Source organism: Ahaetulla prasina, chromosome 1 (genome assembly GCF_028640845.1).
Source record: "Ahaetulla prasina isolate Xishuangbanna chromosome 1, ASM2864084v1, whole genome shotgun sequence".
NCBI lineage: Eukaryota > Metazoa > Chordata > Lepidosauria > Squamata > Colubridae > Ahaetulla > Ahaetulla prasina.
Genome location: NC_080539.1, coordinates 14,902,965 through 14,919,614, shown reverse-complemented (window position 1 = coordinate 14,919,614; position 16,650 = coordinate 14,902,965). Strand labels below are relative to the sequence as shown.

The 16,650-nt window shown below is 47.1% G+C and overlaps 1 protein-coding gene across 1 annotated transcript in view; it reads left to right on the top strand.

Moving 5' to 3' along the window:
* CCDC92B (coiled-coil domain containing 92B) overlaps positions 1-9,821 on the top strand; it is a 56,926-nt gene extending 47,105 nt beyond the window's left edge. Inside the window, exon 4 of the mRNA XM_058164268.1 lies at positions 4,231-9,821. Coding sequence (XP_058020251.1) covers positions 4,231-4,985 — 755 coding nt within the window. The 3' untranslated portion in view covers positions 4,986-9,821. The remainder of the gene's footprint in view (positions 1-4,230) is intronic.
* Positions 9,822-16,650: the final 6,829 nt, after the last annotated feature.

Below are 16,650 nucleotides of genomic sequence, written 5' to 3'. Positions count from 1 at the left end.
TCATGCCGGCCACATGACCACGGAGACGTCTTGGGCTTTGAAACGGAGATGAGCACCGCCCCCTAGAGTCGGGAACGACTAGCACATATTTACCTTTACCTTTTTACATCATAAGTGAAGAACTGATGTCATTATGTGGTCGGGTGAACAAGAATGTGTTAAGAAAGGAAGGGAAGTTATAGACTGAAACACTGTCTCGGCAAGTTTGAGCAAAGATAAATTCTGTGGCATGGATATAAATGCAGAAATGTGACCCATGGATTAGAAAGCCTTTTTAAAAGATGGGAAAAAAGGGTAGCATGATAAGTCTCTACCTAGCTCTACCTAACTGTCATCTGCAGTCTGGACATGTTGCAGCTCACTTTTATCATACATGAAACAGTTTTTCTGGTTTGGCTACACTACAGCTGGCTTTAAATTTGGGGGCTCCAACCTTGGGAACTTTATTACTGGTGGATTTTAACCCCTAGAATTTTCCAGCCAGCCATGATAGCTGAGGAATTCTGGGAGTTGAAGTCCATAAGTCGTAAAATGGCCAAGGTTGGAGAATCCTGTTCCAAAGACTTTTTTTTTAAGGAGAAGAAAAAAATGGAAGATTATCAACAACATTACTACAAACAAGATAAATTTATCAAGAAAAGGTTGAGTTTTGATCTGATTTTTAATTTGGATAACTTATGGAATTCAATCACCAAATTGTTGTGGTCCACCTGCAGCCTGCGGAGCTGGCAGCAGAGTTAGACAGTGAGGAGGCTGGGGAGGAACATGGGCCAGTCCTGGAGTCTGGGGAAGGCCCGGACGAGGGCTCTGCGTCGGAGACAGAGATGGGGCCAGGGCCATCTGGGAGTTATGTGCTGACTCCGGAGCCTCCAGAGTCTGACGTGAGTCAGAGGAACAGGAGGATCCTGTTCCCAGTGCGCGCATGCACAGAGCTGCCAGAAGGCAAGAAGAGTTAAGACAAAAGGGGTGACTCGGGAGTAAGGCTTGGAGATGATTGGCCCTTCCCATAAGACATAAAGGTGGAGCAAAGGGACTTGAGCCTTTGCAGGAAGCAACTTTGTTTGTTCTGGGTCAGTTTAAATTCTGAAGCTCCGTTTTGACTCTGTGCTCCATGTGGCCTTGCAAAGCTAATTGCCAATTAGGTCTTTGGCAGCATGTCAAGGGAGATAAGGATGGGTGCTTATCAGTCTTATCCCGAAGGACAGTGGCAGACTTCTGTCAGACTCTTTGCAAACTATTTGTGACTCATTACGGGCTGTGAATAAACATAATTCACAGCCATTGAAATAAAAGGAGCCATTGAAATAAAAAGAGGAAATAAAAGTAAAGAACTATTCATGTGCTTTTTACTGTCTCAGGAAGCCTAGGTCAGAACAAAAATATCATAGGTGAAATTTTAGATAGTTCAAACAGATTGTCTACTTTTTCAGTAGTCTGGATGTTCATGGTCATTGGTAGTGTGTGGGTGGAGGTGGGTGTGGGTGTATGTATGCATGCACGTGGTTTGGGTTACTGATCCCCTTAAATTGCTAATCTTTGAATACAGAATGAAATGTGTAATCCATTGGAAATTCAGATTTTGCCTCATACCCTACATACCAAATCTTAAGAAGCAAAAATTGGAATGTCCTGAAATGCACTCATTCCTTAGTCCAAGAGTAAAACAATTGTATATTTAAACAATATCTTGATCTATGCTTTATTGATTTAAAATACAGGTAGTCCTCGACTTACAACAGTTCCTTTAGTGACAGTTTGAAGTTATAACGGCACTAAAAAAATGACATGACCATTTTTCAGACTTATGACTGCTGCACATCCCCGTGGTCACGTGATTTATATTTGGATGCTTGACAACTGACTCATATTTATGACGGTTGCATTGTCCTGGGGTCATGTGATTCTCTTTTGCAACCTTCCAATAAGCAAATTCCACGGGGAAGCCAAATTCACTTAACAACCAAGTTACTAATTTAACAACTACTTTAACAAGAAAAGTCGTGAAATGGGGCAAAACTCACTTAACAAATTTCTCACTTAGCAACATAAATTCTGGGCTCAGTTGTGGTCGTAAGCGAAGGACTACCTGTATACATGGGAATCGTTTAAAAATGGCTAAAAGATTTGATAATCTCACCGTAGTTAAGTTCTTGTGAAGTTTTGCGCCAGAATGTTGAGATCTTGCGAAAAAACACCATAGGATTACACCCAAATGTAAGGAAGATATTACTGGAATGGTCAGAGTTCATGTGAGCTTTCAAACAAGAATATATGTTTTTTTTTTTAAATTAACATTTTTTCATGCTGGTTTTCAGCATTGACAAGAACAAATGCAGGTAAAAAGATGGTAAAAATCTCACGAGCTTTGAGAAACTCATGAGAGTTCAGGCTGGTTGCAGTTAAATGCCATCATTCAGTAGTGATTCCAGAAGAGGTTGTTACACACCAACGTGTGGGTTTCTTGGTGCTCTCTGAGCTTCGTTGTTTTCTTGCGGATGTTTCATTATGCAACTAGGTAACATTATCAGTTTAGAATTTAGAATAGAATAGAGCTGGAAGACACCTTGGAGGTCTTCTAGTCCATCCCCCTGCTCAAGCAGGAGGACCTATACCAGTGATGGCGAACTTATGGCACGCGTGCCACAGGTGGCACACATAGCCATATCAGTGGGTACGTGAACTCAGCTCTGGTGCCTGATTTTTGGGCTTACTGAGCCCACCAGAAGTAGGGAAACAGGCTGCTTCCTGCCTCTGGAGGACCTCGGATGGTGGTGGGGAAGGCCCATTTTTCTCTCACCTGGCTCCAGAGCCTCTCTAGGAGTCTGGGGGGGGGCAAAACAGCCTTCCCTAACCCCCGCCAGAGGTCTTCTGGAGGCCGAAAACAGCCCGTTTGCCAACTTCCAGTCCCAGAAGTTGGCAAACGGACTGTTTCTGGCCTCCAGAGGCACTCCGGGGGGTGGGGAGGCCATTTTTGCCCTCCCCAGACTCCTAGAAAGGCTCTGGAGCCAGGTGAGAGAAAAACAGGCCCACTGGGCCATCATGTGCCAGAAGCGGGGATTGTGAGGGGGTTACATGTGCATGCGCGGGGGCAGGGTGCATAGAATTATGGTTGTGGGCACACATGTGCGTGACCCCCCGGTCCATCCCCTCCTGGCACGCGATGGCAAAAAGGTTAGCCATCCGCTGACCTATACCATTTCAGCAACCAAGTTACATCAACCAAGCTCAGAGAGCACCAAGAACCACACAGTTCAACCTTGAGCTACAAATACTGTACAGGTAGTTCTCGGCTTACAACCACAATGGAGCCCAACATCAGTGTTGCTAAGTGAGACAGTTAATTGAATTTTGCCCCGTTTTATGACCTTCTTGCCACAGTTGTGTAAAGCTCCATACCAGTCAGTCCCTAATCCTGAAGGCGAGAGTTATCTATGATCTACAGGTAGTCCTCAACGTATGACCACAACAGAGCCCAGCATTTCTGTTGCTAAGCAAGACAGTTGTTAAGCGAATCGCTGCGGTTGTAAAATTAGTAAACACAGTTGTTAAGTGAATCTGGCTTCCCCTATGACTTTGCTTGTCAGAAAGTTGTAAAAGGTGATCACGTGACCCCGGGACGCTGCAACCGTTATAAGTACATGCCAGTTGCCAAGCGTCTGAATTTTGGTCAGGTGACCACGGTAGTGGTGGGATTTAAAAAATTTTACTACCAGTTCTGTGGGCATGGCTTGGTGGGTGTGGCTCAGTGGGCGTGACAGGGAAAGGATACTGTAAAATCTCCATTCCCACCCCACTCCAGGGGAAGGATACTGTAAAATCTCCATTCCCACCCCATTCCAGGGGAAGGTTACTGCAAAATCCCTATTCCTTCCTGATCAGCTGGGACTCGGGAGGCAAAGAATAGATGTGGGTGGAGACAGTCAGAGGTGGTATTTACCGGTTCTCCGAACTACTCAAAATTTCTGCTACCGGTTCTCCAGAACTGGTCAGAACCTGCTGAATACCACCTCTGGATCACGGGGATTTTGCAACAGTCCTGTGAAAAATGTCAAAATCATAAGTCACTTGTTTCTGTGCCTTTGTAACTTTGAATGGTCGCTTAACGAATGATCATAAGTCCAGGTCTATCTGTATTCAATCCTTACCTGAGACCCTATTACTTGGTGAATGTTCGTGGTGAATGTTGTACTCAAATCTGTTCTTTTGTCTTTTGTTTCTCACTTGCATTAGACGTAATAGACCAGGAACTGGAAGAAAAGTGCAAAATCATGGAATCCCGACTGAAAGAGAAAGAGAAGGACAATTTGGAATTGCACAAGGAGCTGAGGCATAAAGAGAGCTTGGTGGCCGCCCTCCGATCCAACCTGAGGAACAAAGAAAGGAAGTTCTTGGAAGAGCTCAAGAGGAGAAGCCACCGAGTAACCGTCCTGAACACGGAGTTGCAGAAACAGACGGAGGCAGCCGCTTACCTCTCCTTCCAGCTTCATTCAAGCAAACAGAAACTTCACAGTACCCGGCAGAAGAACACAGGCCTGCCCGAGAGACCCCCAGAGAAACCCTCCGCCCCCCAACCCAGCGCTGAGACTAGGCCCAAAAAAAGGACTCAAAAGTCTCACAACCGTCGGCAGGCGAGCACCGCTTTCCATTGCAAAAGCGCCTTCAAGGACATTGTGGCTCGCGAGCGGCTCAGCAGTTTCGAAGACCTCGAACCCATGCCCGACCCGGCTCTTTTTTTGTACACCACACGACCCCGGCCTCCGTCCCGTCGTCAGAAAACAGAGCACAGCACATTGGATTTGTCCTCCAAGGAAGGCCCCGAGCAGGGCAACCGGAAGGGCGGTTGGAAAAAGTCTTTTCAGCAGCTGGCCGAAGAACCTGCAGGAGCTGCGAGTAACGTCAGGACTTTGGGTCACCGTCGGCCACCATCTTCCAAAGGGGAACCGCAGAAGCAAAAGAGCACCAGCGCTCACCCCGCAAAAGACTGAAGGGCTAGAGAGAAAGTTATGGGCCCCCTTTTGAAGTAGTTTGTCTATAGGAGCCGCCGACCCGTCTTGAGCACATCCGCCTATCAAGAGCCACGGGGCAGGGAATGCTCCACTCCTAAAGCCATTGAGATGCCCCGCCATCTTGGACTGTTACCTTTGCTTCAACTACCAACGTGCTGTAGCTGTGCATCCCCTGGGAATGGCGTCAGTAGGAGTGGACTGACCCAACGCCAGGAGGGCCCTGGAGTTATTTGGCTGCAGTTATGATAAGCCACCTTGCTCCGTAATTTGGCGGAAAAGGGAACTTCAAGTTTTTGTGCCTTGCTTGCTGGTTGTGGTTTTCATTTTTATTTTTAACTCTGATGGAAGCTTTGCCCTTGGCATTTTGGGGATTTGTCTTTCATCAACAAGAACAAAAGTCGGTATTGGGTTTCCCCTGAGGTGAATGGGTCCCTCTCTGTTGGATGTGGTTCGGTTTAATTTGAGATTGCCACGCTTAGGATACCATCCGTTGCTGGAGAGCGATGGCCGGGAAGGGTGAATGTGAGGGTCTGAGGGAGAAAAAGATGGCTTTTCTAAGGAGATTGATTGATTGAGTGATTGATTGAATTTATTTGCAGCCCATCTCATAACGAAACAAGTCTGGGCGGCAAATAAATAGAAAGAAAGAAAGAAAGGATTGGGTATTTTGGAATCTGTGCTTTGAGCGAAGCAGGGATGTGTAATCTCAGGCCTAAGGTTACAATAGTTGTGAAAACCTTCGATGTCCACAGCTCGACATGCGTAAAACTTGCCACCCAGGTTGTAATTCTTAACAGCGGCTGAAATGGGAAATAATTAAAGCCATGGAGAAGAAATCGTACGCGTTGTGTGTAACGCCGTAAATTAAAATTAGTTAAAGCTGAATATAAATTTATCTAAATGGACTTTACATTGGAGATTTGCCTCTCCCCAACCCCCCCCCCCCATTTTTAATTCTCTCCCCCTTTTTACAATGCAGCGACATTCAAAAACGAAGGGCAGACCTCGGACTAAAGACTATTGTGCATCCCTAATTTGTAGCAAAATACAGGTAGTCCTCGACTTAGGACCACAATTGAGCGCAGAATTTCTGTCGTTCCGCGAGACATTTGTTCAGTGAGTTTCGCCCCATTGTACGGCTTTTCTTGCCACAGTTGTTAAGTGAATCACTGCCGTTGTTAATGTTAGTCACACGGTTGTTAAATACATCCGGCTGCCCCATTGACTTTGCTCGTCGGAAGGTCGCAAAAGGGGATCACGTGACCCTGGGACGCTGCAACCGTCATAAATATGAACCCGTTGCCAATTTTGATCATATGATCAAAAATGGGGATGCTGCAACAGTTCTAAGTGTGGGAAAAAAACGGTCATAAGTCATTTTTTTTCATTGCCGTTGTGACTTTGAACGGTCACTAAATGAACTGCTGTAAGTCAAGGACTACCTGTATTCTAAGGGGGACTTTAGTTAAAAAACATAAGGAATCTGAGCATTGGGAATTACCTTCCCAGCCCTCCCATTCATCATTCCCTATGCACTCTAGAAATTTCCTCACCTGTCTTCCTTATTTATTTATTTAATCAAATTCCTAAATGGCTCTGAATCATTCTTTCACAATAATGACAGGGTTTTAAATGACAAGATACTGAGCATTTTTTTAGCTTAGTGGTCGAAATTCTTGTTTCCCTTGCCATCCTTGGGTGCTGATATCTTCTAATTCAGGGATCTCTCCAACCTTGGCAACTCTTAAGACTTGGTGGACTTGAACTCCCAGAGTTCCTCAGCCAGCTTTGCTTTGCTCAGCCAGCTTTACTTTGCTGGCTGAGGAATTCTGGGAGTTGAAGTCCACAAGTCTTAAAGTTGCCACGGTTGGAGACCTCCGTTCTAATTCGTATCTATCTTTTCCAACTCTGAACTTTGCAAAGCATTGGGGGAGCAGTTCTCTCAACTGCACAATCCGAGTGAGGGAAATTTGGCTGGAATATGGTTGGAGGATTGTTGATATGTCTATAAATAAGCTTATAGGTAATCCTCATTTTACGACCGCAGTTGGGATCAGAGTTTCCATTGTTAAGCAAGATGATTGTTAAGTGAGTCGCGCTAGATTTTATGATCTTTTTTTTTTTGCCACGGGTGTTAAGCAAACTACAATAGTTGTTAAGGGAATCATGCGGTCGTTAAGTGAATTTGACTTCCCCCCATTGACTTTGCTCGTCCGAAGCCCACCAGGAAGGTTGCAAATGGCCATGATGTGATCCCAGATCTCTGCAACCATCATAAATACGTGCCTGTTGCTAGCCTCTCACATTTTGATCACCCAAGTGTGGGGATGCTACAACGGTCGTACGTTGAGGACCGGTTTTAATTCACTTTTTTTCAGTGCCGTTGTAACTTTGAATGTTCACTAACTGCATGGTTCTAAGTCAAGGGCTACCTGTGTGCAGAGGAGAAGTGGTAACTAGTGAAATTGCACAGAATTTGGGAAAAGTGAATGTAGAAGAAACGATGAACTTCGTTTTTTTGGGGGGGAGGGTATCTCCCTTTGTTCCACGGAGTTCCAGGATGGATGTTTGGTTCTTCAAATCTATAAATGGATCACTTTAGGGTTTGAGATTTTTTTTAAAAAAAAAATGTCTGAATGACAATCAAGATCGACAGAAGGATATGCTGCCAGTCTTTGTTTATAAGGATGAAGGAGCAACCGGTCATTATTATTAATATTGGTTCCTTGAACAGCCCAGCCAGATGTTCAGACTGGGGTTGGCATTTTTATCCACCTATCGAGGCCTTCCCAAAGCCTGGGATAGCCAGATGTAGATGTTTTATGGTCTTATCATCATCATCATCATCATCATCATCATCATTATTATTATCATCATCATCATCATCACCACCAAATTTATTTGCTGCCCATCTTGTGGTTCAAGAGGACTCTGAACCTGTCAAGCCAAGAAAGCCTAAAAATATGTCTATGCCAGGGGTGTCAAACTCGATTTCATTGAGGGCCACATCAGGGTTGGATTTGATCTCCGGGGGAGGGGCACGTGTCTGGAGTGGGTGTGGCCAGCTCGTCATCACTCATCATGCCACTTGCATCTGGAGTGTCTGTGGTGGCCCGATCATGCTCCCAGAGAACACGGAGCTCAGGAGGGCCGTGTTGTGTCTGCGCCCCCCGAGCCAGGCCCCCTGCCAGAAAGTGACTTGGAAAGTGAGGAGGAAGGGCCATCAGGACTTACCTCGGGAGCACCGGCTTCCCTGGCTCAGCTCCAGGAGCCAGAGGCAGGCCAGGTGGAGGAGATAATGAGGCTTCCGTCCCCTGACTCTTTCCCCCCCCAGGCCATGCCTCCAGACCCAGCTGATGGCAATCAGGCCTGGCTGGACCCTAGGTTTCATAGGCAGGAGAGGCAGGAACAACAGAAGCAGGGGTGGGGCAGGCCTAGGAAGTGCTGAGTCATGGAGCCACACCCCACAGGATATAAAACCAGTGAGAGCTGCTATGCCTCTTCGTAGCAGGCAAATCAACTGCTTAACTAGAGCTGAAGTACTGTTTTTTTCCTGGGTGACTCATCGGCATCAAGGGAGATAACAGAGTCACTTGGCAGATGCTTGCTAGTTTGCGGCCAGAGCTGATAGTGCTGGCTAATTAAGCCATCACTCGGACGGAGGCGAGGGGGGACAGAACACACCCTTTTCGCTGTGCAGCGGGTTGCAGGGGGCTATCAAAACCCTGTGCAGCCCTCTCGAGCTCCGTTTTCACTAGCAGAGGGACCGCAGGCCCATCCTTTGCTGTTTCCAGGATGGCCCCGCAGGCCACATCTAAGCATCCCGTTGGCCGGATTCAGCCCGCCGGCCTTGAGTTTGACCCCCCTGGTCTATGCTGTACGAATAGAATCATAAGGTGCATTTCCTTTGTCTCCTTCCAAACTGGTGCAAACTGAGGCCGTAATCCCAAGTGCTCTTAGCCTGTAGATTTCTATATAGCTTCCTCTAAGGTGGGGAACAAAGAGAAAACTAGAAGATATGATTGACAGAAGGAAAGAAATCACTGAAACATGAATTGAGTCTGCAACAAAAATGTGTACAAAAGTGTAGAGTGGAGTTTCTCAACCTAGGGCATTTTAAGATGAGTGGACTTCAACTCCCATGGCTGGCTGGGGAATTCTGGGAGTTGAAGTCCACTCATCTCAAAGTGTTGTGGCCCGCTGGCAGCCAGCAGAGCTAGCAGCAGAGTCGGACAGTGAGTAGGTTGGGAAGGAATATGGGCCAGTCCTGGGGGCTGGGGAAAGCTCGGACGAGGGCTCTACGTCAGAGGCAGAGAGGGAACTAGACAGCAGTGAGGCAGAGGAACAGCTGGAGCCTGTTCCCAGTGTGCGCATGTGCAGAGCTTTCAGAAGACAAGAACAACTCAGAAAGCAGGGTCAATTTAGGAGTAAAGCCACACCTTGGAGGTGATTGGCCCCTCCCATAGGAAACAAAAAAGGAGCGAATGGAGAGTGGGCTTTTTCAGGAAACAATTCATTCATTTGATCATTTCAAGAGTGGGAAGATCTGTCCATGACTGTGCCAGGTTTTGCCTTGCCCTGCGTTTGGAAACTAGTTACCTGGCAGTTTTCCAAGCAAGATAAGGTCTGTGTTGATAAATGCTCCTCTGAAAGACTGTTTGCCAGGCCTTGCTGACTGTGAATGAAAGGAATTCACAATCATGTAAATAAAAGGGGTTTTGCTGGGACCAAAACTCTGTTTCCTGCTTTTTAAGGGAGCCTAGGTCAGAACATAAAGTGGCCGAGTTTGAGAAACACCTGTCCCCAATCTTTGGGGCTTGGCAGCCTGGCTGGGAGGGGGCGGGAGAGGGGAACTGCAAGCGGCGAGCAAGCACACACATGCATACACATGCACTTCGACTGCAAGTGGAGCTGCATGTGCATACATGTGTGTGCCAGCCCGCCACTCGCACAAATCAAGCTGCGTGCACGCACGTGTGCCAGCCTGCCGCTTGGACGAGTTGAGCTGCGCATGCAGGCGTGTGTGCCAGCCCACAGTCCAGTTGCAAATAGGCCATAGGCTGGTAGTGGGCTGCAGCCCAGTTGTTGGGGACCCCTGGTGTAGAGCATTCCTGTTGAGAATCCCCGCCAGCCAGTCAGCTATGTCCTGTTCCAGTATACACCATTCACATTCCCTTCCTCTACAGTCTTTATTTGGGCAATACGAGGGTGTGAATTATTGTATTATTATTATGTACTGTGTTGTTATTAGTAGTAGTACTGTGTTTCCCCGAAAATAAGACCCTGTCTTATGTGGTTGTTTTGCCACCAAAAAAAGGCACCAGGTCTTATTTTCGGGGGTGATGTCATCCACTGACTCACCTCACTTGTGTGCATCGCCCCAGTCTCCTTTTCACTGTCAGAGGCCTTCAGGAACTTCTGTGACCGGCAAGACTTTTCTGAAGGCTTCTGCAGCCAATAACAGAGCTCCAGATGGATCCGGAGCTCTTTTATTGGCTGCAGAGACGATCAGGAAAGCCTTGCCGGCTGCAAAAGAAATGGGCCAGCAAGGCAGATGTCGGAGTGTGGAAGGCCTGGCTGCAACTGTCCGAAGGTAAGTTGTAGGGCAGCTCCAACCCCCATATCCCCACCCTAGCTTAATTTTACCTGTGCACCCTGGAGTGGGAGGGAGTCTTAATTAGGGGTCATTTTGGGGGTAGAGCTTATATTGGGCGCACATGTTAAAAAATCAAGCTAGGACTTAATTTCGGGGTAGGTTGTTTTTTCAGGGAAACACGGGTAGTAGCAATAGCAGTTGAAGTAGAGGTAGTCCTTGACTTACAACCACAGTTGGGAGCAAAATTTCCAGAATGGTAAGTAAAGAGGAAAGTGAGTTGCACCTAATTTTACAACCTTTTGGGCCACACTTGTTAAGCAGATTACTGCAGTTGTTAAGTGAACCCTCCAGTTGTTAAACAAATCTGGCTTCCCCTCCTTTGACCTTACTTGTTGGAAGCCAGCTGGGAAAGTCTCAAATGGTGATCACGTGACCATGGGATGCTGCAACTGTCGTGAACACGGGCCCATCGCCAAGCACCCAAATTTTGATTATGTGTCCAAAGGCGTGTTACAATGGTTGTAACTGTGAGGGTGGGCAGAAGTTATTTTTTTCAGTGCCACTGTAACTTTGAATGGTGTCTAAACTTATGGTTATAAGTCAGTGGTGGGCTGCGCAGGTTCGGGCTAACCGGTAGTTCCAACCAGTGGCTGGCCCCGTTGTTCTGTTTCCCTTCCCCCAATACTCCCAGCAAAGAGTCCGTCAGAGGCCTTCCTTTTTTTTCCCTTTTATTTACATAGATACATGTCCTGGCCACGTCTACCCACGGGCCTGCCAAGTTTCTGGAGATAACGAGGAAATTATAGATAAGGCCAGAATTACTCACGAATATATTCTTCCCTCCATGAATTAGCTTGCGCCAAATTCATTGCTTTGTCCGAGACAAAAAACCAGGAAGTCCCGCCTCCTATTTATAGTCTCTGCAGATGTCACTGCATGACAATTATGACTTGGCTTTGTCCCAACTCTTCCGCTGCTGCGCACGTCGATCAAGCCTTCGTAATCTTGCGTCCCTCCAAAACTGTTCTTGGGGCGTTGCCAAATCAGAAGAAGGCCCGGGAGAATCAGGCCTTGCCGGCCCCTCCCTTTGAGTGGGTGCCAGGGAGGGAGAGGGCTCAAGAGAAGCAGGGCTTGCCAGGTCTTCTCCCTCATTTTCTGAATCATCCGAGTCCAGGAGTCTGGGTCCAGGAACCTGGGTCACAACACCCGTCCACCCACCCTGGTGCTATCACATCCTATATCAGTGATAGCTAACCTTTTTGCCATTACGTGCCAAAAGCAGGAGGAGCACGGGGAGAGGTGTCACGCATGTGTGCTCACACCCATAATTATATGCTTCCTGCAACCCACCCACCCCCCGCAATTCCCCCACTTTTGGCACGTGATGGCATGGTGGGCTCGGTAGACCCATTTTTTCCTCTTCCCAGGCTCCAGAGCCTCTCTAGGAGCCTGGGGAGAGTGAAAATGGCCTTCCCCACCCCCCTGGAGGCCAGAAACAGCCTGTTTGCCAACTTCCGGTCCCCCCAGAGCTGAGCTCGCGTGCCCACTAATATGGCTCTGTGTGCCACCTGTGACACGCGTGCCATAGGTTCGCCATCATGGTCCTATATAATCACCGGTTTTTCGATGCCGCGCACATGCGTGGAAGGTGCTCACATTTTCAGTTCTGGGGGCGAACCAGTTGTTACAACCAGCAGCAGCCCACCACTGGTGTAAGTCAAAGACTACCTCTAGTATTAATTTCTTCAAACCTTAGGCTTTTTAAAACCGGATAAAGTGCATAAGTACCACCATTTTGATTACACAACTGGTGTTCAGGAACGGAATATTCCCATTTGTGTGTTTGTGGCTTCTGAAAGGTTAAATCACGGCAACTGGACCAAAGTTTATTAAACTGAGACATTTCGTTACTCATCCAGAAAACATTGGGTGCACTCAACTGAGTCAGTACTAATAACAATATCTTCAATTTAAACCAATTGAACAGTCTCTTTTTACAGATAGATCTCTCTCTTTTTAGAAAACCACTGAATATATATTTAATAGTCTCCTTCCCTCTCCTCTAAAAACTATGACAGTGATGTCTCAAACCCGTGGTTAGAGCCATGCAAAACAGCCCCTAGAGCAGGGGTGAAATCCAGCAGGTTCTGACAGGTGCTGGAGAAGTGGTAGCGGAAATTTTGAGTAGTTCGGAGAACCGACAAATACCACCTCTGGCCAGCCCCAGAGTGGGGAGGGAATGAAGATTTTGCAATATCCTTCCCCTGGAGTAGGGAGGGAATGGAGATTTTGCAGTATCCTTCCCCTGCCCCGCCCACCAAGCCACACCCTGACCACCAAGCTATGCCCACAGAACCGGTAGTAAAAAAATTTGGATTTCACCACTGCCCTAAAGCCTAGTTTATTAGATTAGAACTAGGTAAGTAGAACCCATACTTATCTTTACTACAGGTTCGCATTGTGCCCGCATGCGTGCGCTCTTCTGCGCATGCACAGAAGAGTTTTGATGACGTTTGGGTTAGTGAGCGGAGCCTCCTGTCAGTTTTACTATTGGTTCTATAGAACCGGTCCGAACCGGGGGCAACCCACCACTGATCCCAACCCTGATTCTCAGTTGTATGACCTGGACATAATAATGGGATCTTGCAGTATCCTTTCTCCAACTTATGCCAGCTGCCTGATGTGTGTGGATTTCAGTTCCTAGAATTCCCCAACCAACATATTGTTGCTAATAATTCTGGGAGTTGGAGTCCACCTACTTAGAAGTTGTCCAGTTTGGAATCTATTGCTGTATAGCAGAGGTGTCAAACTCAAGGCCCGTGGGCTGGATCCGGTCTGTGGGGTGCTTAGATCTGCCGCCCTAGAAACATCAAAGTACTGGTCCATGATGCCTCTGCCAGCAAAAACGGAGCTCGGAGAACCGTGTGTGTCCCCCCCTGAGCTCCATTTTTGCTGGCAGAGGGCGACAGGAGGCTGTCACGGCTGAAAACTAGAGTTTAGGCAACCACAGCCATCAACACAAGTGATGTCAAGATGGCCACGCCCACCCTGGCTACGCCCCCAAGGTCAAACACAATCCTGATGTGGCCTTCAATGAATTCGAATTTGACACCCCTGCTATATAGGCTTGAGAAAGAAAGCAAACTTTAATGAAAAGGAAATAAGATTGAATAACAGAATTACAAAGTTAGAAGGGACCTTGGAGGTCTTCTAGTCCACCCCTCTGCTCAAGCAGGAGGCCCTATGCCAAGAGTGTCAAACTCACATCATCACAGCAGCGTCATGTGGTGTATCGGGACTTTTTTCCCCTTCACTAAACCGGGCGGGAGCGGTGCCAGCATGTGACGCATCCATCCGCGAGTTTGACACCCCTGCCCTATACCATTCCAGACAAATAACTGTTCAATCTTTTCTTAAAAACCTCCAACGATGGAGCACCCACAACCTCTAGTGCTTAATCAGTAATTCTACTGATTAATTGTTCTCACTCTTAGGAAATTTCTCTTAATTCTAGGTTGGATCTTTCTCTAACAAGCTTCCATCAGTTATTTCTTGTCCTGCCTTCAAGTGCTTTGGAGAATAGGTTTACACCCTCTTCCCTGTGATAGCCCCAGTGGTGGGTTTCAAAAATTTTTACTACCGGTTCTGTGGGTGTGGCTTGGTGGTCGTGGCAGGGGAAGGGTACTGTAAAATCTCCATTCCTACCCCACTCCATGGGAAGGATACTGTAAAATCTCCATTCCCACCCCACTCCAGGGGAAGGATACTGTAAAATCTCCATTCCCTCCCCAATCCAGGGAAAGGTTATTGCAAAAATCTCCATTTCCTCCCGATCAGCTGGGACTTGAGAGTCAGAGAATAGATGGGGACGAGGCCAGTCAGAATTTTTACTACCGGTTCTCCGAACTACTCAAAATTTCTGCTACCAGTTCTCCAAAACTGGTTAGAACCTGCTGAAACCCACTTTTGGATAGCCCCTCAAAAAACTGAAAGATTGCTATCCTTTCATCCCAGTCCTTCTCTTCGTTAGACTAGGCATACCTAGTTCCACAATTGTTCATCATATGCTCTAGCCTCGAGTTCCCTAATTATATCCTTTCCATTTTATAGTGCACATTTTATATCCTTCCTACTGCATTATTATATCACCACGACCTAAAAAAGATGTTGAGACTCCAGAAAGAGTGCAAAGAAGAGCAAGAAAGAGGATTAGGGTGGAAGCTAAAACAAATAAAAAAAAACAGTTGCTGGAATTGGGTATGTCTAGTTTAATGAAAAGAAGGATTAGGGGAGACATGATAGCAGTGTTCCAATATCTCAGGGGCTGCCCCAAAGAAGAGGGAGTCAAACTATTCTCCCAAGCACCTGAGGGTAGGACAAAAAGCAATGGGTGGAAACTAATCAAGGAGAGAAGCAACTTAGAACTAAGAAGAAATTTCCTGACAGTTAGAACAATTAACCAGTGGAAAAACTTGCCTTCAGAAGTTGTGGGTGCTCCGTCATTGGAGGCTTTTAAGAAGAAACTGGACAGCCATCTGTCTGGAATGGTTTAGGGCAGTGATGTTGAACCTTTTAGGCACAGAGTGCCCAAACCGGAAGGCGCACACTCCAGTGCGCTGTAAACCCAACGACCAGCTGGATGAGCTGAGGCGGTGGTGCGCGTGCCCACAGAGAGGGCTCAGCGTGCCACGTCTGGCACGCGTGCAATAGCTTCGCCATCATGGGTATAGGGCAGGGGTGAAATCTAGCAGGTTCTGACAGGTTCTGGAGAACCGGTAACGGAAATTTTGAGTAGTTCGGACAACTGGCAAATACCACCTCTGGCTGGCCCCAGAGTGGGGTGGCAATGGAGATTTTGCAATACCCTTCCCCCAGGAGTGGGGAGGGAATGGGGATTTTGCAGTATCCTTCCCCTGGAGTGAGGAGGGAATGGGGATTTTGCAGTATCCTTTCCCTGCCACACCCACCAAGCCACATCCACCAAGCCACAGCACGCCCACAGAACCAGTAGTAAAAAAATTTGAATTTCACCACTGGTATAGGGTCTCCTGCTTGAGCAGGTTGGACTAGGAATCCTCCAAGGTCTCTTCCAACTCTGTTGGTCTCTGTTCTGTAATTTCTTTCCTACCTTCATTCAACAGACTCTAGGTGGCAGGCTACTTCTAAAAGCAATAATGAGAATTTAACATGTTTTTACAGCCAAGGGGAAGGGGGGAAGGCTATGCAGGCTACTCCAGGTTTTAACATCATGCTCAGAAGGTCTGTATTTCACTTTAAGGACTTTAATGGTGATTCTGAAAAGCCCTTTAAGGAGGGGAAAGAAAGGGAAGAGTCAATATATCACAGAGATAATATGAGTCCGTTAATGGTGAGCATGTTTTCTCTGGGGTTTTTTGTTTTTCTCTCCCCTCTCTTTCTTTCCCATTTATATAACTCTCAGGTTCACGGGAGGTTGAAGTGAGTTGAAAAGGGAAAAACCAGCCTCTAAATAAGAAATTAAAAAAGCTTCTGAGACATCTCTGTTTCATCAGGCAGCAAGTGACACCGCCGTCTTAAGAGAATTAGGCCTGGAATTCAAATTGAAGGAGTAAGAGGCACCAGGCCAAGATATACGGTAGGAGGGGGAAGAAATATCCGGTAAATAAGATGTCTCTTTTCAAAAATCAGTGGAGGAGTTAAGTCAGGGGTGTCAAACTCAAAGGTACACGGGCCGGGACGGATCGTGCGGTGCTTAGATCTGGCCTGCGGGGCTGCCCTGGAAACAGGAAAGGACTGGTCCATGGTGCCTCTGCCAGCGAAAACTGAGCTCAGGAGGCCTGCAAGCAAAAACAGTGCTTCTACCAGTGAAAACGGGGTGGGGGTGGGGAGGGGGTATGTGCAGCCCCCCAAGCTCCGTTTTTGCTGGCAGAGGGTTGCAGGAGGCCATCGTGGCTAAAAATGGGGCGGGGGGGCATGCGCCCCTCAGCCGGCTTCATTTTTGCTTGCATATGGTTATCAAAACAAACTAAAAACAAAACAAAAGGAACAATGTTTCCCCTTTTGCGTTTG